The sequence below is a fragment of the Hippichthys cyanospilos genome, chromosome 19 (genome assembly GCF_059441005.1).
Source record: "Hippichthys cyanospilos isolate Australia breed blue-spotted pipefish chromosome 19, RoL_Hcya_1.0, whole genome shotgun sequence".
NCBI lineage: Eukaryota > Metazoa > Chordata > Actinopteri > Syngnathiformes > Syngnathidae > Hippichthys > Hippichthys cyanospilos.
In genome coordinates, this window is record NC_142387.1 from 4,051,924 (window position 1) to 4,074,301 (window position 22,378).

At 39.5% G+C, this 22,378-nt stretch overlaps 1 protein-coding gene across 2 annotated transcripts in view; it reads right to left on the reverse strand.

Moving 5' to 3' along the window:
• zfhx4 (zinc finger homeobox 4) overlaps positions 1–22,378 on the reverse strand; it is a 92,096-nt gene that overhangs the window by 59,526 nt on the left and 10,192 nt on the right. For both annotated transcript variants that reach the window (XM_088401650.1, XM_088401649.1), the window contains exons 2-5: positions 6,052–8,587; positions 5,695–5,907; positions 5,191–5,485; positions 2,752–3,293 (exon numbers count right to left, since the gene is read on the reverse strand). In XM_088401650.1, the coding sequence (XP_088257776.1) occupies positions 2,752–3,293; positions 5,191–5,485; positions 5,695–5,907; positions 6,052–8,541 (3,540 nt within the window). In that variant the 5' untranslated portion in view covers positions 8,542–8,587. The remainder of the gene's footprint in view (positions 1–2,751; positions 3,294–5,190; positions 5,486–5,694; positions 5,908–6,051; positions 8,588–22,378) is intronic.

Genomic DNA, 22,378 nt, shown 5'->3' on the forward strand with positions numbered 1-22,378 from the left:
AAAATCCTTTGTCGTTTTTGGTTTTGGTTATTGGTTTATGTGAGTGCAACCAAAAAAAAAGAAGAAAGAAGAAAATGTTTGCTGTTTTAATGCGTGCTGATACTTTGTGATAGTAAAAAATAAATGTACTTTTATTCCAAAAGGAAATACAGTATAATATTCAGTGTTACAAATGTATGTATAATAGCATAACTTTAGCTGGCTTGAAGTGTGTTAAGAATGGATTCATCACAATAATAGGGTCCCAAATGTATCAGGCCAAGGAACAAGGAAGCAGTTGGAGCGGGTATGATGCAATTATTATTTGTCCTCGTTTTACCGACATTTAAATTAACATGTCCTTCTAAAATAATATGGGTCCAGTAGAAGACGATTCAATCGTATTTTGATATATTTCAAAGTGGAGCAATCAGATTTGGTTCAGTTAGATGCGGTTGCAGCTTTTAAAAGAAAAAAAACAAAACATTCTCCCCTTCATAAACCGATTTTGCTACACCCTTTTGTTACAAAATGCTGTACGAACAATTCAGCATATAGTCCATACAATGGGGAAATAGAAACTATGGCCTTTGAGGAGTGATTTAGGGTGATTGTATTATACATGAGAGCGTATTAAATTGTACAGTAGTTAGAATTGTTTCTCTTCCAAGCACCAGCTGAGAGGGCTTTTTTTTTTTTTTTCCTTCAAATAAGGCCTATGACTTTTGACACTTGCCGGTCCCGAGACACCCGTTTACTTCATGCCTATGTGCTGCAAATGTCATTTGTCTCTCTCTTTTACAAAGTCTGGAAAATAAGACACTTTCAAATTCCCCTTAGAAGTGCTCCATCTCTGCTACAAAGCGGTCATAAAATCTCCTGAATATGCTTTTTGTTTTGTGTCTTCAAATGGTTTCCCGTGCCATAAAGATTTTCTGTGTTTCCAAAAAAACAGATGGTAAAGTCGTCAACACTCGGATCTTTTATGCACGGGGCCAAGCTACCTCCATTCCCATGTGCTTTTCACCTCTGCCAATACATGAAAGAGGAGGTGTTTTTTTCTGGTCAAATAAAAGAAATGATTTTTTTTCCTCAACAGTTCTACCACTCATTGCCTTCTCTCCCACTTGCTTGGCTTTACTAGCACATGTACCACATGTCTAAAGGGTAAAATATTGGGACTTGTGCCAGAGGCATTAAAAACCTCATCTGTGCAACACATTTGTTGAGGCCTGTAGGGGTCGGTGGGTGGGTAGATGAGGTATTGCGGAGCTCAGGGTGCACAGAGCGGGCATTGGGCTGGCCCTCACTTGCCATAGTTAAAAGACCTAGCTTTTGTAGACTATCTTGAGGGAGAAAAAAGGACTAGAATAGAAGTGTTTTTACCAAAAAGCTCTTCTTGTGTCAAACAATTGTCCTGTTTGTTTTTCTATATGACTTATTATATTTAATAAGACACACCAAGTGTTACAATTGGACATCCAATTGTAACCATTAATGTCTCTATAATCGCGTTATTGTAAAATTTACCCAGAAATATGGTCATTTTTAAAAAAACAGCAATTTCTATAAAATGAATGTAAACCAATATAATCTAGTCTTCAACCTAGCCTGTGCTGCAACGAATACAGTCCTTTGTTAATGTCAACTGGCTTTCCTAAGGACAGAGACATATTTAATAATTTGTATCCTGAGCACAGTAAATTTGAATTTGCCCTACATTTCTAAAGAAAGTTCTGAGAAGATTATAGTGAAATGCATTCGTGATCATTTCAGAGTCTACATCTTTAATGACAATATATTTCAAAGGTTTAATGACTTAAAGTTTTAAACTTTTCTTGTTATATCATCAACGCATTTAGTGCCAGCTATCATTGGAAGTGGATGAGTTAATGTGGTGGTGGGCGTGGAGGTGGGTCAGAGTGGCACAATTTTAAACACACACAGGAGCACACGCATGCCTTGACACGCACAGACCCATTGTCTAAATTGCGTCATTGTAATTATTTATTCATGGTATTTATTAACTTTATTGTTTGTCCTAATCTCTAATGCCACTCTACGTCATCACAGCATATCAAATCAGCATGTGATACACTCAGTGGAATGATGCAATATAACAAACCTTAGGAACATATTGCTTAGGATCTACTTGATGAGGAGGGGGACAGAGTTAAATCCCACACCACCATGCTTCCAATCTACCTCTTAAAACCACCACGGAAATGCATGTGCGAATATGTAATATATTTAATATAATTGTTGAACTATGTGTTTAAAATAAAATTTGGCTTTTATAAAATGAAATATTGTACATTTGTATTTTACCTTGAACCACTTTTACGAAACACTTTTTCTTTTTTTTTCTTTTAATAATCATCAAAGAGTCTTAAATGACTGTGAGCTATTGGAACAAAAACAAAGTCCTAAATTATTTACATCTGAAAGATTAAGCTGAAGAATTTGAAGCATGTGAGCAATTAACAGCAATAGTAATGTCAGCTGATACTAAGGAAATACAGTCTGCCCATATCTGATTGGAATCAATCCAAAGAGACATTTTTTCAATGATAAAAGTTATTAATTTCATTATCATGGGAACGGTTTATGGCAGTGGTAGTCTCAGTTATGAGTCAAACTTTTGATGAACAAAAACCTGCAGAACGTAAACTTAATACACATCAAGTTCCCCCCCACAATGGATAAGAATAGGACCACTATGATTGCTATGTGATGTGTAAAAACATTGAGATTGGATAAGAGTATTTTTACCTTATAAAGTCGAATGGCAGACTCATGCCTCTGATTGGTGGTGTGTAGCCTCAGCTTATCCACGCTGTTGCTGTAGTAGTCACAAGCGTTGCACTTGAGGTGCACAGGGTTGCCAATGGCCACACACTTTAATCTCCACTGGTTGGCCTTGCCTCCTTCCTTGATGTGGGCCACCAGCTGGTGCTTCTGCATGTGCTTGTCCGTCTTGCAGTGCAGCTGGAAGTTGGCCTTGAGCTGCGTGTTGTAGCTGCACAGCTTGCACTGGTAGACGTCGCCGACCACACAACGCCACTCCTCCTCCGGCAGCGAGCGTTCCGTGTTGACGTGGGCATTAAGCGCCTCCAGGCTGTCCGTGGAGTAGCAGTTGCACACGGCGCACTGGTAGAGGCGCAGCGAGGGGTCACTAATAGGCGGCGACAGGGAGGAGAGGGAAGGGTCCACTGAGGACATGGCCCCCATTCCACCTGAGGACACCAGCGAGAGGTCGTCAGCCATCAGCTGGCCACCAGCAAGACGCAAGTCCGACGACAGGTCACTGTTCACTGCAAAGAAAGTGAATGGGAGGTTGATACAGTATTAACGAGATAAAGGTGAGACTGGGAGGATCATGTATAACAACAAAAATTTGTAAAGGGCATGAAAATGAAATTGGAGAAAGCATTGAAGAAAAAGACACTGCGGTAGAATAAAGTTCTCCATTCAGGCTTCTTTTACACAAAAGGATTTGATAAAATAAAGCCTCACAGACGACTAGGGCTCCTTACAAAGTCTCGTCTATAAAAAAGCCCTAATAGGATTGAATCAGGATCAATTACAATCATCCTTTTCAACTTGCTAACTCGCTCATCAGGTAGCTTTAATTACTCCTCTCAGCAGTGGTGGGGCAACGCTTTTAAAGCGCGGGATTTTCTCTCAGCCACACACACAAAGATGTGAAAAGAATGAATATTTTCTTTCTCTGCCCACCCAGACCTGGGAGGAATGAAAAAAAGTCTGCCAACCATAGAAATCAAACTGCAGTATTTTGTTTGATTCCTTCATTGACCCTGCATTTATGATATCAAAGCATAAAATGTCTGTCTTTTTTTTTTACCTAATTTGCCACTTTGATTGGTGCCCAAAAACGATTGATTGAACTATATTAGGGAAATCTATTGTTTTAATCACTGGGTCTATGCCACATAGCAGGGCATATTCCCAATGAGCCTCTTCAGTATTTGAATATAAAACAATCACACTCGCACCATCGAAACCTATGTACAGCTGCGCTCACGATAGGGAGCTGGGTGTTATCGGTGTAAATCACTGTGAGTACATCTGCTGGCTGGGCTGTGACCTCAACACTGGCAGAGGGAGTGTGTGTAACTCTGCAGGGTCATTGTTAAATCTCCCTCACTCCTACGGGAATCCACTTCCTGCTGCGTGCCACTGTGTGTGTGTGTGTGTGTGTGTGTGTGTGTGCGTGTGTGTGTGTGCGTGTGTGTGTGTTCTCTCTGTGGTGTGGAAAGGTGGGGTAGCGCGTATGAAGGCGAGGATTAAGCTGATTTAAGAAAATTACAAATGAAAGATTAAGAATAATTCTCGTGTGGTGTCTCATAATCATCTTTTTAATCAGTGTGGGGTCAAAGCAAGGAGACATTGACAGAGACACAATATGAGAGGCGAGATAAGAGGAAAGAAAAAGAGCTGGACCTAAGAGGGAACTGTGAAAAGAGAATGGGAGTGGTAAATAATGTTAAGAAGGGTTGAGATACAATGGGAAGAAACAAAGCTTTATATATATATATATATATATATATATATATATATATATATATATATATATATATATATATATATATATATATATATATATATAATTTTATTATTATATTATTTAGCACTTATTATACGTATTATACATCAGAGGTGGAAGACTAATTGTTTTTTTTGTTTTTTTTTCCCCCCATTCATTTTATGAATTGCAACTTGCTTGTCAAAAATGTGCATCCACCATGGCACAGTTTACCGGCATTCCACAAGCCGCAGAGCCCAGTGTCTGGCCCTAGGAAGTTGGCAGGTGTGGGAAACAACAAACCATGGAAGAGGCTCCAAAGATGAATACATTCATTATCAAGGATTATCAATCTATCTAAACTACGTTTAGCCTCACCTGCCAGATGCAGGTAAATTTGCTGTGTGAATTGTGAAGCCAAGCTAGCTTGGTTATTTGAACGTTTACATTAACTCTGACTTTATACAATATATGAAAATCACTCCCATATTAAAAATTCACTGCTTGGCTTGGAGAACTCACATGCTACTATACAGACTCAAAACTAGGCATTTGAGTGTTCTTACTGACTTAAGTAGGGTCGGTTGTTTTGTAAAGAGGCTTCAAAAAGTTTTATTACATTATTAAAGCAATCACTTATTTAGTATGAATGAAGGGTCACTTACCAAGACCAGATCCAAGAGCACTTGCTGTTGCAGCATCAAGCTGGAATGGGTTGATCATCATCTGGGCATCTGGGCCTCCTGCGCCACTGGGGTTCTCCAGTTTGACACCCGCCAGGCCAATGTTTTGAGCCAGATAATACTGGTAAAGCTCAGCCTCAGCTGGTGCCAGACCCAAATGAAGGCTATGCTGGATCTGCTTCATGTTCTGCTGTAACAGCATCATGTTGTGCATGTGTTTCTCACTCGTCATATGAATTCGCAGATTTCGGGCCACATTTGTCTCATAGTCACAAACCTGAAGAAAGAAAGCATTGCATTCTTAACATGTGGTTACATCGATTTCATCCAGATGCAAATAAACGTGACAAATAGAATTGACAAATTTTAAATCAGGTCACATGACTTTTGTGGAGGCAAAAAATTCAATGAAAAGGGGAGAAATGATCGTGTTTTTGCATTGCAAGTATCCATGTTGCTACCACTGCTGCACCATCATTTAGTTACCTCACATCGCCAAGTCGGCTTCTGTTTGGGTTTGGATGGCGATGGTGCCCCACAGCCACCCCCAAGGCCTGCACTAGCTACTGGATTGGCATGGTTGTGGTTGTACTGTGCCTCGCTTCCACCATTCTGGAGTGTTTGGACATTGTTCAGATGCTTATCCGACTGCATGTGGATGCTAAGGTTGCCTTTGGTGGTAGTTGAGTAATTGCATACCTAAAATGAAAGATTTGTTAGAATATGCAACTACTGTACACGAAAAGTGACACAATTCACACTATGTGCAATTTATGAAGATTGATTTTTGTAATTATGTCCTTGTCAGATACACAAAAGACAATGAGGTAAAGTTAGACAGACCTCACAGCGGAAAGGCTTGTATCCACAGGTATAGCTTTCCCCTCTGGCTAAACGAGGGTGAGGCTGTCCTGTACGGCAGTAAACACATGATCCTCCGGACTCTGGATGTTTCTCCTTCATATGGGCATCCAGTGTCTGCTGATACTTGTAGTGCCAGTTACACTTGGGACACTTAAGCGTCTTGCAGGAGTTCCGTGAATGCATCATAGTCATGTGGCCCCCAAGAGAACGTGAGGATCCTAAGACTGTGTCACACTTTGGGCATTCCACACCACTTCCTGGTGACCCTTCACCTGGGCCTGGGGTACCAGGTGTACCTGGGGTGCCAGGGGTACTAGGATTTCCAGTGTGCGGATGAGGAGGTCCAGGACTCTCATCATCCCTCCGCATCAATATCATGTCAAGGGGATGGGAGGATGGTGATGACCCATCCCGCCCCATTAGAAGTTCAGTGGTCGAGTCATTACTGCTCTCCCGCTCTCTGGCAGCAGCCAGGGCAATGGACAGACGATTCTTTTCCATCTCCAGCTTCTCACATATAGGCAGGGAAGAAGAGGAGGTGGATGCAGGACCTTTGCTGTCACTGTTAAACATTAGCACACTGTTGGAAAGGGGGGAAATACTTTGGTTTAAAAGAGGGAAATCTTTGCTACTGGTGCTGTTGGCCCTCTGGTCTTTGATAACTACACTCATTGCCTGCTCCTCTTCATCCTCTGCCTCAATTTCTTCTCCGCCACCATTGGAGTAACTGTCCTCATCATCTTCTGGACTTTGTTCTCCCACTGCGCCGGGCTCCCGCTTGATGGGTGGATAGTGGCTCAGGTCCGACCCATTGGGTTGCAAAGTGCATGTGTCCCTAATGTGGCCCTTACTGTCGGGATCAGAGTTCCGGCCATCCAGGTTGCCACCAGTGGCAGTAGCAGCAGAACTTCCACTGGAGGTTCTAAGGGCACCAGCCCCACCCCCGAGGTTTGGGTTGGTCTCAGCCTTTGGCATGGTTTGGGATCTGGGATTTTGGTCATTGGAGGAGCTACTGGCACTGCCCTTCAAGAACGCAAAGCCTGCCTGAAGGGACTCAGCATTCTCCCCACTACTGTGGAAAGCATTCCACAAGCCGCGGAGCCCAGTGTCTGGCCCTAGGAAGTTGGCAGGTGTGGGAAAGTGGGATAGCACAGATACAGGGGTTTTTTTTGGTTCCAGAAAGCTTATAAGAGGTTCTTTGTCCTTGCCGATGCCCTGTATTATAGCAGAAACGCGCTTGTTGCTCAGCAGCTTCTGTTCCTGCTCATTCAGAGTCATACGATGGTCATGGACAGCATGTGTCACGAATGACCGGCTATAACCAAATGAGAGCTTGCACAGGAAACACATGAGCACTGGCTTTCGCCGTCCGTCGGCCACACAGCCCTCAAATTTGGATAAGTCCACATTGTTGGGGACATCTTTGGACACACAGGAGTTTTTGGCTGCACCGTCCCCCGTCAAATAGTCTTTGTCATTCTTGTGGCGGAGGTCATAAACACGAAAACTGTGCAACACTGGACTCGCCCCAGCCCGCCCTCCAGATGAGGTATTTGACATGGAGGGGGGGTCAGACACCAACGATTTACTTCCCAAGGTTGATGCGATGTGGAAGGAGTTAATGATCTGGGGATAGAAGGACATGGGTGCAGCAGGCTGCTCCAAACGTTCCCCCCCTTGCCCCAGACCACCTTGGCCAGTGGTAGTTTGGGCATTGGGGAAGGTCTGGGAGGATAGCAGGCCCCTGAAATGGAGAGCCCCAGGGAGCCCTTCCTGGTTGCCACGCTGCTCTTTGGAGTCCTCCACGATGAAGGCAGAGCCATCCGGCTGGTAAATGATCTCACCGCACAGGTTCTCCACATCGCTCTCCTCTTCCATCTCGCTGTTTAGTTCCCCTCCATCGCCCACACGCCCCCCACGCCCCCCACGCTCTCCATCGTCTTCACTCTCCTCCGCTACCATACCTTCGATCTCTCCAACATCTTGACCTCCGGTGGTAGGCAGTCGGCCGTTGGGGCAGTGGTGCTCCATATATTTTTGTAAACTGGAAAAGGAGCCGGAACATTCGTTGCAGGGGATCTCTTTTGCCGGTGCCACAGGGGATGTGGCAGGGGCAGAACAGTCTGACCCCAAAGCTGCTCCTCCTCCTACTCCTGGTAAAGTCCCAGTAACACTCCCTTTGTTACTGGTTGTAAAGCTTTCTCTCCGACTCTGGTCTGTAATAGAGTCAATGGTTGAACTGACAGAGGTGAGGGTAGCTGTGGACCTCAGTGGACTGACAGTGGGCTCTCTAAGGCCATTCTCCATCTCTCTGGCTACAGGTGACGTTTGGTTGTTATTGGCATTGTTGCTGTTGGCGACACCAGTCTCCATGGCCACAACGGAGTTGTCCTCAGCAGCACTGAGCCTCTGGCCACCATGTTCCTGCTGCTGTGACGAGACCATTGGGGGAGAGTCACAAGTTGCCATGACGTCCACTACATAGGGATCTCATCTCATCCAGCCTAGCAGGGACCTGAGTTGGAGAAAAAAGAAGAAAGGAAAACAGGTAAGGTATAAATCATCAGAAAATACTTAAACTTCAAAACTTAAAACGGGAGTAAACCCAAAAGTTGTCAAATTCAATTACCATAACTGTTCTGAAAATTATTTTTATTGAGTGATTCATTAATTACAAATGCATATATCCCTTCATCTAGCTATTTCAGCAAGATATAGTGAGGCAGAAAAATGAAATGATCTCCCTTTAGATGGTAGAAAGTACATTTAACGTGCGTGTCCACCGGCTGCCATTTGTATAATAGAATAGATCATGACTTTGTGCTGATACCGTAGATTTGCGTTCAAATAAATAAGACCAGATTTCACTGACAAAGTCGATATGTGACAACATTTTGACAAGATCGTCATTTTTTGTACGTTAATTTTCCGTCATCCATTTATACTGTTGTGCAATGAGATCTTTCTTGGGTTAAACTTGTCTTGATTCAAATCTGTGGAAGCTCCTTAAAACTCCCAAGTGCTTTTGTTTCTTCGTGTTTGTATGAGTAACATATTAATTGTAATGGCAGACCTTGGAGCTGTTAAATTTTGTAATCAGAAAGATATTAAAAAAAAAAATAACATCCAAAAAGGCACTGACTCCTAATTAATAGAAACTGCTGTCTTCATCAGTCAAAAGCTTTATATGAGAAACAGTAGTGTGTAGTTTTACTTGATACAGTACCAGCTCCTCAGGTAGGTTACAAGTAAATGAGTTGACATTAAAAGAACGCTTTAAAAGGCTATGTTGACCTTCACCCCCATCCACCTGCCGCTTAGTTCTGACTTGCTTTTGCTACTCTCCCTGCTGCACAACAAAGCTACAAAGCAATTAGAGGATTAATCTGTACCAATCCAAGGCCAAACAAAGCCAGTAGGAGGGACAGTGAAAGCGTGAGGAATGAAATCAAACATGTGCGTGTGTGTGTGTGTTTGTGTGTGCGTTTGCATGTAAGTGCATGTGCATGTGCACACGCTATAATCAGTTCTAATCTGACATATCCAAGAGATGATTCCATGGGGACTATAGTGATAGATTAAAAAAGAGAAATTATCTTTTCATTCTGTGTGTCTCACTCAGATTCTGCCATTTTAAACAAAGTGTATGATTAGAAGGGGAAAGGAGAAATTGAATAATTTAAGTATTAATCATTTTTCATCTGTATTTTGAGCCATGGTGAAATTTTGAGCCTATTGATTATGAAAATGCATTTATTATTTTATCTCAGACTTCAAATTGTGGTTTGGTTTTATGAGAAGCAACACTTTCTCACACTGACCTCCACAAGGCTGCAAATAAAAATGAATTACAAGCTTGCACACGTCTGCCAACGAGAGCACCCTTGTAATTGTGAAAAAAATTAGTAACAATCAGCTTTACCTTCTAAACAAGCCACAAGTTAAAACAGGCCATAAATATGTGTTAGGAATGTATGACGTTTTCAAACCATGCAACAAGCTGTTTTTCAATGGTTTGTGTTTTACATGCATTAGACAGTGGAAGAATAATAAATGTAATGAACTTATAAATGCTGCTATGGAACATCACTGAATATGTTTGGTGTAATGAAAAACATATGAAACAAATTAGTAGAGTAAAAAACTAAACTGATTTCACAAATTCTAATTTTGAAATTGCTGTACTGACAAATAAAGAAAAAAAAAGAAATGTCTTCAGCTCTTTGCAAGCTTTGTATATACGTGTAAGAATGTTGGAAAAACATACGAATTGGTATTAAAACTTTGTCATTTCAACCGCTTGTGTTGTGTTTCCAACATGAGATGTATGTCTTACTTTTGAATGTGGACTTATGTCTTGTGAATAAGCCAGTGCCTTTTTGATCATTTGGCAGCCTCCAAGGCTAACAGCTGTTTATAAGCCTGCAATCAAAGTAACTTATAAAACAACTGTATGCATGCATGCCTGCATCTGCTTATATATATATATATATATATATATATATATATATATATATATGTTGTTTTTTTTTTGTTTTCTTTAATTATGCCTTCATACTCTCACAACAACCAACCTCTGTCTTTTGCTCACATATGCACACATACAGTACAGTACATTCAGGTCATTAAAGTGGCAGATCAACTCCAGTGAGAGGCAAATAATAGGCCAGGAATTTCAGCCTCAGATACTAAAGGTTCTAATGAGAGAGAGGGGCTTCAAGTCTTTAGGCTGTATTGTTTTTCCCACTCTCTTCCTCACTTCTCAAGTCATTTCCATTCATCTTTCTGTACATCTCTGGGACAGTCAGTCTCTTTTTATTAATTCCCTATTTTGTCCAGCTTTTCTTTTCTTTTATTTATTATTAATATTGTTTTTTTTTTTTTAGTAAAGTCACAATTCAAACTCAAAACATAGAAGACGTGTTTCACAAAAGTTGGCAAAAGGATGTGATCTGTTTGTTACGAGGCTTGCCATAAATCACATCATGTAACCACAGCACAAACCCAAAAACAACCCAAAAGATAACAGTGAATTTCAGACTTGACTAACTGAGTTCCTGTTGATGTCATAGTCTCCTCCGGTTTGTCCTCCTGTCACACAATCATGGCTAAGTTGCAGTCTCAGCCTGTTGCATACAAAACCTGTAATTACATTGCCGCCACACAGTCACCTCTGCATGTGTGCAAATCAGTTTTACGCCCAAATTGTCCATTTACAACTTAAACTGTGGTGAACAGTGGCAACATCTTCCTTGTTCATTTGATTCCAAAAGTTAAAAAGTCAAAGTAGTTCCCATATATACAATCTTTAACATCTTCCAAGAAGACATATCAATTGATTCCAGTTTGGCCTTCTTGTGTGGAGTTTGCGTGATTTCCCTGTGCCTGCATGGGTTTTCTTATGGTACTCTTCCCACAACCCCAAAAACATGCAAGGTAGGTGAATTAGACATTCCAAATTGCCCTTAGGTGTATTTCTGAGCATAAGTGGTTGTTCATCCCCATGTGCCCTGCGATTGGCTGGCAAAAAGTTCAGTGTCCCCCCTCCTACTGCACGCCAGCGACCCAAGTGAGGATAAGCCGCCATAGAAAATATATGGATGACGTCTTCCAAAAGGTCATCCTTTCTCACCATGTGGCCCCACAATCAAGGACCAAACCTTCTATCAAAATGTCAAAAAGTGTTAGCCAAAGACAAAGGCCAAGGTTGCTATGAAACCCAATGCATCCATCTCCCACTGACACTGGCATGAATAGGCCAACTCTAGTCTAATTAGGCTAGTTTATTTGTTGCCATGCGTAAATACGGAGCTCAAAGTGGATGAAGGCGGAAGAGAACGATCTTCCTTTGGCTAAATAGACAAACACGTGCATGTATGATGTCTAGTTCTCATGTCTTAAAGTGAAACCATTGGCAAATTAGAAATTGAAATGGCATTAATTTGATCAAATATTTTTAATTTGCATGCAACTAGTTAGACAACCTAGTTATTGGAGATGCACCGCAAATCTTTGATTAACAAAATAGCTCGAGCTTGGGAATGTTTTTTCTTTGTTTTTGTTTTTTGTTTGTTTGTTTGTTTGTGTTTTTGCAAAGTCTTCATATAAAAAAGACACCTATTGATATTATTAAACATATGACTTATCTCTCATTCTTTCGGGTACTGTACATATCTTGACCAAAGAAACATTAGTGTCAGATCATAGTGCAAAGCTTTTAAGTGCAGTGCACTTTAATGAATCATTGATTAAATTTGAGGAGCAGTTTTTTTTTAATTTTGTGGAGCTTTTTTGCTGGTTAATTCCAAAGATCTGAAGCAATGATTTTTGCTTAGACAATAATAATAACATAACATTATCATCATCATTATTATTATTATTATTATTACTATTATTGTTGTTGTTGTTGTTGTTGTTGTTGTTATTACAGCTTTTAATGTTTAGTGCACCAATGATTTTTTTTTTCTGTCTAATTTCAAAATGTTAGACAGCATTTGAATGAACAATATGGCTCATCTCACACTACAGTAAGCAGTTTCTTAGCATTCTTAATCAGTGATTGATTATGATTTATTACTTGCGGTGTGTTGTTGTTGGTAGCTAAGCAATGTGATGGCAATAATTTGGGATATAGTCAAAAAGAGCCCCAAGGAAAAACTTCAAAATAAAAGCCTGATAAAGCTATTGCATTGACATGCATGTCATTTGGTGTAATTATTTTAAGGTTGGCTTATGTAGCGCGTTAGTGTGTTATGACATCATGTTGTTGCGGCTTGCTTGGCATGTCAGTGCACATCAAATAAACATAAACAATAAGAAACATGAATATGAAATTGAAAAAAATCCTTGTATATCACATTACCCACTCATTTCACCCATAGTTGTTGAAACCCTCCCATAAATGACATAAGATTGTTTCTTTCTACTTGTGCTTTACATGACTACTCCTACTCCGACACCAAATGTGCAATGACAAATGAAAATGCATCCTTCTCGAGAAGGCACACATTCTTTTAACTGAGCAATCCTTGAACCATATAAGGCCTGAACCATAGTGATTGTTCCACTCGGATAACGCATTAAGTCTAAGAAAACTTGCACTCTTGGACATAAATGAACTGTTGCTCAAAAACCATTTGGGAGCGTCGAAAGTCATTTGATTTTCAGTTTTAATTATTTCATGTGATTATTGAGGCACCAAATCCAAAATTCACCAAGCAAACTGATGCGAAATGAGTCTTGCTAAAGGTACAATCTGGAGCTAATTACTTGACTTCAGGTTCGCTAGATGTATGTTTACAAGCTTTTTTACAGTTGAGGGCCATTAGTGTAACAAAAGAAGTAGCTGAATCTTTGATCGTGACCCTGCTGGTGACATGCCACAGTTGATGTGCTTTTCCACTGTAAAGTAGCACTAGTACTGTAGCAGTAGTATAGTGTAGACTGCTCTGATCAGATTGTCAACTTCAAAATGTTAGATAGGAAAAACCATACTTCCCTGAGTGCATAGGTTTGAACAAGATCCACAACAAATGAAAACAATTGCAGAAAATAAGGGTGTTTATTCACTCAACATACTGGCAATCGTAAAAAAAAAATATTAGAGTGAAGTAGACAACAGGATGTGTATGCCAAAATGTACAAATAAATAAGCTTAACCAATCTAAAACCGGCTGGGTTTTATGTCAACAATACCAATCTGCATGTGTTGAACCCTAGTTATCTGCTTTCGGCACTAGAAAAGTGTCAACTTTCAAGTACCATGCAGGGGAAACAGGCCATAAATTAAGTATTTTTGAGAGTGATAGGGAGCAAAAGAAGATTGAGTGGTCAAAGGGGATCCTTATTTTCCCCCTGGAGCAAGTATGCAGCACCTATCACTCAGTTTGATGACAGGTAGATTGGCCTGACAGAATGCTCAGGTAACAATACACTAAACTGCCCTCAGGTCTATACCTGATAAGTCATTGTTAGTGAAAAACAATACCTGGCTGATGTCGGAAATAACCCCCAACCTCCTCTGTCTAAAAAAGTCAGACTCAAAATTAAACTTGATGACCAGTGGCTATGTAGATGCATTAGGAGATAGAAGGTGAAAAAGCTGACCAGGGGTCATATTTCACGAGCCTTTCATTTGTCGACCTAAAATTAACCATTATGGTGGGAAAATACTTCTTTGGTCCAGCAGTTACTGCTTAAGAGTAACAACCAAAATCACTTTTGTGTTTGTAATCTGAGCTCTGTCCAAAGTATTACTGTTAAGATATTTTGGATGGTGGCTGAACAGATACAAGACAATTTTAACTACATTTCATTTTGTATTCGGATGGGCTTACACAGACCATTCTAAATATGTATATAAAACTCTATTATTTCTAACTGAACCCAAACTGAAATATTAAAATAAATAGTTAGACACTGCTGGGTCACAGTCTGCAATTATGGCCCTTGCTAAAGATTTTCTTCAGCATCAAAGGAGAAGCCAATCTACATAGCTAATGCCTCCAATTTTTTTCCCCTTTCCGTCCTCCAACTCAAAACAGCAGAGGCTGAGGGTAAAAGGGAGGTGGAATGAAGGGGGGGGGGGGGGGGGGGGGGGGGGTGGAAGAGGGGATTTTTCTTTTGCTGGCAATCTGGAAACACTCTCCAGTTAATTAAGGTTGATTGGAAATGAACCGCACAAACAAAGGGCAGCCTATGCCCTGAATATTATGACTTGCACACATGTATGCACGCGTGTATGAGGGTGGGGGTGTATGGGGTTGCTTTAGCCACCTCGGGAGCAGAGAAGAAGCTACCCTCTTTGGACCCTCACCCTGATAACCCCCCGCCATACTTGTACCGCCCACCCACCCCCAGATTAAGGGAATGCACAGCCAAAAGAATGTGTGACGACCTCCACTGCCACAGAGAAAAAAAAAAAAAAAAAAAAAACTTCCAGCCCCTGATGCCACAAAAGGCAAGAAGGTAATTAAGTTTGAAAGAATAGAGGCACTACCACAAACAATGCAGCAGTGTCCATGGGGAGGGATTGGAGAGTGTGTGTATGTGTTTGGATGAGGGGGCAGAAAATCCATTAACATTCAGCGGCCGGGTGAGCGAGAGGAAAGAGGGCAAAGGGGAAGTAAGGATGGCATTCTCTCTCTTTCTTTTGCTCTCCCCGTCTATTCTCTAATCGCAGCAAGACTCGTCTGTGCATCTTTTTTGTGTGTCTCACTTCTTTAAGGCTTCGCTCACATCTGCTTTGGAACCCCCTCTTTCCATCCCAAATCCTGCACCCCCTCCCTTGTACACAGCATCTGCCCTACGGTCATGTTTTTGCCCTTTTACTGTTCCTTGGAGTAACCCTCCTTGTTCAAGCAGTGCCTACTTTACAAGGATGTTCCTCTTGTCGTATATACTTGAAAAAACAAAGCAAAACAAAACAAAAAACAGTGCCCTCACCAGGACAGGTTGGCTGTTATAATCTGTTGTGTAGTTTGTTTGTTTTTTTTTCCACAATGCCATGTGCTTTTGACTTGTAAATTAAGTTGAAAAAATGAAAGATAGATATCATGTACAATAGACATACTGAAATAATGACACAATCAAAATGAAAATTCAGCAATGTTTATGTATACTGAACTTTCAAACAGATTTGTCTAAATTAGGACAAATGCAATATTGTTTTTGTTTTCACTTGAGCATGCACAAGGAATTTGCAATGGCATTAAAGGAAATTGTGTTGTTTTTAGCATATAGTCGATATACTATATACAAATGAATTTCCAAGTATATGTGTACTTATATGAATATGTGCAATTATACTTATAATGATCTCATAATGTACTTGCAGAAATGTACTGGTATGATGTAGGATGAATGCTAAAATTAGCATTGTTTTTCTTGCACATATGTCAGACAATATACTGTGGCATTCTGGGACAAATACTGTTTTTAGCATTTAGTTTACAGATTTGTTCAAACAAACTTACAAATACCCAAAAATGCACTTGTACATATGTTCAAACCTACTTGCAAATATGTTATAAGGTACTTTCAAAAACATAGTACAGTATAATGTAATTAAAATACTACAAAAACATGCATGCAAGTCATGCATGCCAATACCATGTGGCATTACAAGAAAGAAAAAAATGCAATGTTCTTAGCATTTAATCTACATGTATGTATGTATTTGCAAATACACCTGCTCAAATGTATATCTAAATACGGTTGAACATACAGTATGTGTGACGTCATTAGTTTGCAAATATGTTTGAACGAGTTTGCCAGTCAAAAATGTTTATTCCACATTGCAGTTCCAGTACTAATAGCTCCAGTCAGTGTGTGTATACGTAAAACAAATTGTACACACATTGAACACATAATGAAAACACATTGTACACTCACTGAGCTGTTATTATACAAACAAGCAACTAATGTCACTTTTTTAGCTGGACCTCTCAAAAATAACACCTTAGAGTGCTGAGCGCTAACAAGATTAGCAGCTAGAAAAAAAAAATACAGATACAAAACACACCCATTACTTTCATCTCAGTTTTTTCAACATTTCTCTACCACAGCAGTTTAACTAAATTAGCAAAGAATGTAATTTGATTTGCAGACTCAACATGAAACTTAGCAACTCGCCTGCACTCTCACACTATACGAGCGAGTTATCCCTCTGCTCCCACGTGCTTGCAGCTAAGAAAGAAGTATTCATTGCTCATGCATGTGTGTCAGCCTGAGAGTGTGAGTGTCTATGCGCCAACAGTGGAAAGATCATGAGACACATATAAGTGTGAATCAGGCAAAAGACTGCTGATGTCAATGTGATCTTATTAATGAGTGAGGCACAGAACAAAAAAGAATGCGAAGCATCACAACACAAAATGGCAAATTGTGTTCTCGCATGCGTTGGCACATCCTCTGTCCATTTCTCGTTATAGTCGACAACTAATTGTGACTTGGTGGTGCGTTGTCTTTGGTAATCTGCCTGGCTTTGTCTCTGTATCTCACCAGAGATGTGGATTAGTGCTAAAACGATGACTGCTTAATCCTTGATTTGCCCGTACTAAATAAATATTAATCTAGCATGCTCATCATGCTCTTGTAAGGTACAACATACACAATATGAAAGAGCTTAGCCGTTACATAAATCATGGCCTTATCTTTTGGATGAAGCAAAACCAGGGGCAACATACACACACACACACACACACACACACACACACATACCCCATACTGGGATTATTTGTCAAGTGAAATTATTAATCCTGCTAAATACAGAGGCTGAAAAAAAATCTCTAAAAATGTTTGTTTCTGGGTGTGTGGATGCACACAATTATGTGCCAGCACGAGGGGGAGCAACAAAAAACAACATATATCACTCATTTGTGTTGATTCAGACCCCTCTCACACTCTCACTCAGCCTCTCAGCAGGTTTGTTTAGCGAAGAAACTGCTGGGAATTAAAAAAAAAAAAAAATGAAAACTACCTTTGCTCTCACAAATACACATGCATACCCACACACACACTTAAGTTGACAAGGCCATGGCAGCGCAGCGCAGAAGAGGTTAAGCAAACAGTGTCCACGTCAGTCAAGGATAGCACACACTCACAGACAGACACAGAGAGCAGTCTCTGACGCAGGCATTTCACATCCACCTGGCAAATATAAAAGGCCGGTTATACTGTATCAACTAGCCAGAGCCCCAAATTCTTTGCTTGTTTTGTGCTATCACAACTGGCCCACTTGTGAAACAACTCATATTTCTGACTCATTGATTTGTGAAGAAAAAAAAAAAAAAGATAAAAAGCATTTTTTTAAGAGTGGAAAAATCCTGAGAAGATAAAAGAGATAGCAGTATAGGTAAGTAGACTTGAGTCCAAAAGTATTTGGACGATAACTTTTAGGCTTCATACCCTGTTAAAAAGAATTTAAAATCCTGTCATTGGTGTGGAGAGTTCCTGAATTTAAGAGGTTTCACAAAGGTGTGAGATTTTAAAAATTCTGAGCATGAAACACTACAGTCATTGGAAAAAAAATGCTGAAGAGAGACTGAAACCACACGATTTGGACATTTTTTAATTAAAAAATGAGCTCTAACTGATTACTACATTATTAAAATAATTGTCAATTGCACATTACATGTTGATTCATTGGTTTATTCAGAAAGCTCTAAAATCAATTGTACAAATCCGTTTGAGGTGCTGCAAATTTAGTCTAATTCTTCAACGGTAAAACGCTTAAATTATAATTGGCATTCACATCTTGATTAATTTATGTTGAATCCAAGATACAAGAGTATTATATGAAAGCAAAATAAAACATACAAAAAGACAGCTATTGTCCAAATCCTTCTAGCGCTAACTAGGGCTGCACTATTACGGCCAAAATAATAATCACAGTAACTTTGATCAATATTTAAATTATTATTATTAATTATGATTATTCATCATTTCTTGGCAAATGTCTATTTATTGCCCTTTTTAAACAAGCAGTTTATAAACAAGACTTGATACCTAAAAATAATAATAATAAATTAAAATAAACAAATAAAGTAAATAATAATTATGGCAAAAACACACAGGGCAAAACAGCTAACATACTTACTGAGTGCAAACCAATGAAAAGAAATGAAGCCTACTTAGAACCAAGAACATTATTTACTTTTAAGCAACTTTTAATCAATTAGCAGTTAAAATGTAATTTTCCGTCATTTTAAACCAAATTTATTCCAATTCCAAAATTGGTCTCATTTGACAGTTAGCTGTATATATATATATATATATATATATATATATATATATATATATATATATATATATATATATATATATATATATATATATATATATATATATATATATATATATACAAGGGATCAGGTGAGAAACTGAACGCCATTTCACACTGGTAAAGCAGAAGCTTTTGTCATGCAAACATGTGGGAAGCATTGCCCCCTTGTGGTAGGATGACAAAGTGCTTGATTTGACATATAGTGTTGGCTTTTTAAACGTTATCATCGCCAAAGATCAGATTAATTAATCGTGGCAGCCAATTCATGATCTCGATTAAAATTCGATTAATTGTGCAGCCCTAGCACTAACTCTCATACTTAGTGATGAATCCTTATTTATTTTCCATGTTATCATTAATATTGGTTCAACAACCACCCTTGCCTTTGCTCAGTTCTTGCTATTTTCTTCATGAATACAATAATGGAACCATTACCAATGTCAAAAGCTATGCACACTAAACTTAAAAATCTGAATCCAAAAGAAATTAAGCAAAACAATTCACATGAATTGCTGGATAGTTCACAGCACAGGATACCGCACAAAACAACATAAACCTTTTGCCTGGTATACTCGTGACAAGTCTAATTTCTGGACCCAGGGAATTACTAATTAACTTAAGCTTTTGGCTCTATATTTAATTAGAGAGGTCTCCAAATGAACTTTAGACCAAAGCCATTTGCTTTTTAAACAACCCGATGCCCCCCTCCCTTTTTTTTTTCTTTTTCTTTCTGACAGCTGTTGTTAGTTTGCCTTCTTCTCACACACACACAAAAAAAACACAAGAAAGCACAGTTGTTATTTAGTCCATCATGGTTACATTTTCACATTTTCTGGTTACCATTAGAGAGTAAAGAGAATTTCAGAGGTGAAGGTTGAGATGGAAAAAAGGAATACATTTTAATTTGATTTTACAACAAACAAACAACTGTCAGATGCAGTAAGTGTGGTTTGTAGATTAGCGTCGAAATATCCCTTTATCAAATAAACACCATGTCACGCAAAATCGAGGGCCAGCCAGCGGAAAGGAGAACCTCAATGAAATGGAGCCATTACCTTTCAGCACGTTCTGAGAAATTATGCTATTAAGTACAAGTAATGTGAAAAAGTACGGGCATCTGACATAAAAAATATGTATGTTTACTCACTATGTATTAAATGTCGAAAAAGAAACACAAGATGAGCTATTTTTTGATATATTGACAAAAATAGAAACAATGGTCAACCTATCAGTTTGCCGTACATTTTCCAATATATTTACGAAACATTAGTAAAAAAAAAAAAAAGAAAATGTTTGGAAATGGTTATAAAAATAATACAATTCTAAAAGGTTACCCTGTAATAATGGCAGCTTTTTCTTTTATAATAACATTATAAAAACTCAGGGCGATCCATCAACACTTCCTGACACTTGTTTGGTTTAGGGCTCGACAAAAAAGAAACGCTTTGCTTTTTTAACAATTCCTGCACAGCCTTCTTCTATCTGCTCATCCACACAGGGATGAAACAAGACAAAGCTCCCCCTCTCTTATTTAGTCTAGGGGCAGAGAGCTGATTCATCAGCCAAAACCACTGACAAAATACACCCCTGTTAATAGCTACAATTTCATACACAGGAACATTCCTGCGCCCGCTCTGCTCTTCTTCTTTTTCTCCAGTCACACAAAAAGCCTCAATTTTTTTTCCTCCCTTTAAAAAGCAAATAATTAAAGATTATTCCATGGCCGGTGCCAGGCAGGAAAAGTCCGGGTTTGTGAGGGATAGTGTTGGCTGGAGTCTCCCTAGGGGAGATGTGGAGACACATGCTTGCCTGTTTTAGATCATTCCACAAGAAAAAACAAGAAGAAGAAAAAAAAGACATCTTCTGGCATTTTTTAACACAACAAAATGGCACTGGCAGTAACTTTTCTTTCTATATAGTGTATATTTCAATGAAAACTCCTTGAAGGAAATATTGCTTTTAATTACCTCTCTCATACTCTTATCATTATTAGTGGTAATGTCTTCATGCAGCTCAGGGTAAATTCGTTTGTAAACTTGACTCATTTTTCATTACACTGTTGTTTAAACCCACCAGTCATGCATAATTAATTAGCCACTTATTCCCTGACGAAGGCCTTGGTATTCCAGTGCAATCGCCTGCAGGAATAGCAAACGCCAATCATCATGGTGGCCACTTACATTAACACTGTAGAACAAGAACAGAGTAACGCGCAGAGAGGTTAACTGATTTCACGCGAATGGCATATACAAATGTGTGGATTTTCTATTAATTTGATACACAACGCAATCTTCTCCTCGCTAATGTGCGAATGTCCTGTGACTGTGCTCTTCAATCTGCGTCTTTGTCTTTGGCAAACAAGGAGGAGAATGTACCATTTGTCATGAGAAATCTTGTGCTATTGTGGCATCCAACCTTCTGCAAACTTAGTCATTCATTCAGCAGCTTTTCTTTCCCATTCTAATTTAAGGCATCTTTCCGGGGCTCTGTTGGCTTGACCTTTACCCAACAGCTGGAGATTCTGAATTAACATTTTCTTTAAAAGTAGTCTGTTGTGCGAAAGGCAAACAGTGAGAAAAGCAGTCTGCCAAATGTGCAGCACGGAAGAAAAAGTTGAGAGAAGTGGATGAGTGTTTGCCATTAACAGCCGCTGCCAATGTGACATGTCATGGCTGTCAACAGGGGGAAAAACTTGCAAGGCACGGAATGAAAAATGACAACAAACATGCGACAGACACCAGGAAATAGACCAGCAAATAGACAATAAAGGGAGAAGCCACTTTTTTTTGCCTCACAGTAGTCCATTTTGTTTAACCAAAAACTAAGAACCACAGCTCAGTGGGTCCATGAAATCTCCCCACTTCCACTTTGAGACGCAAAGAATCATGCATATTATTCTGCATTAAATAGCCAGGCTCATAGCTAATATCCTGGAGTAGATGCTGAGCAGGCAGGAGAGCCTGAGAAAAAGGACAGAGAACATAGTGCAAGAGAAGGAAAGGAGGGGGAAAAAAATCCCCTCGTTCTGTTTTCCCTGAAGAGATTGATGAAGGCCCAGTGAGATGAGAGAGAGAAGGGGGTAACACAATCCTGACTGGCGAGAGACCAACAGCAACAAAAACATTTAGATAACCGGGCTCAATAATGTACGATTTCAATGAGGACAAAAATTACATTTCCTACAGATAACATGCCCCCTTCCCATAACAAAGCCTTGAAAAGGAGTCCTGAAACTATGTCACGCTAAACACCGTTGTGCAGGCGTGTTATGCTAGCTAGCAAGCCGTTGTCTTAACTGCATTAGTATCCTTTTACCCCACTAGAGAATGTGATTTAGGCTATGTCCACACATAATAAGTGTTTTTTTTTCCCTTTCAACACAGTGGTGTTTTACAACAAGGGGTATTGGGCCACAAGCAGTCCTATAAACCCAAAAAAGATCATTTTGGCCAATCAGAAGCCAGAAGAAAATGTGGTTTTCACATGGGGAAGAGACTCCAGTAATACAAAGGATTTTAAATT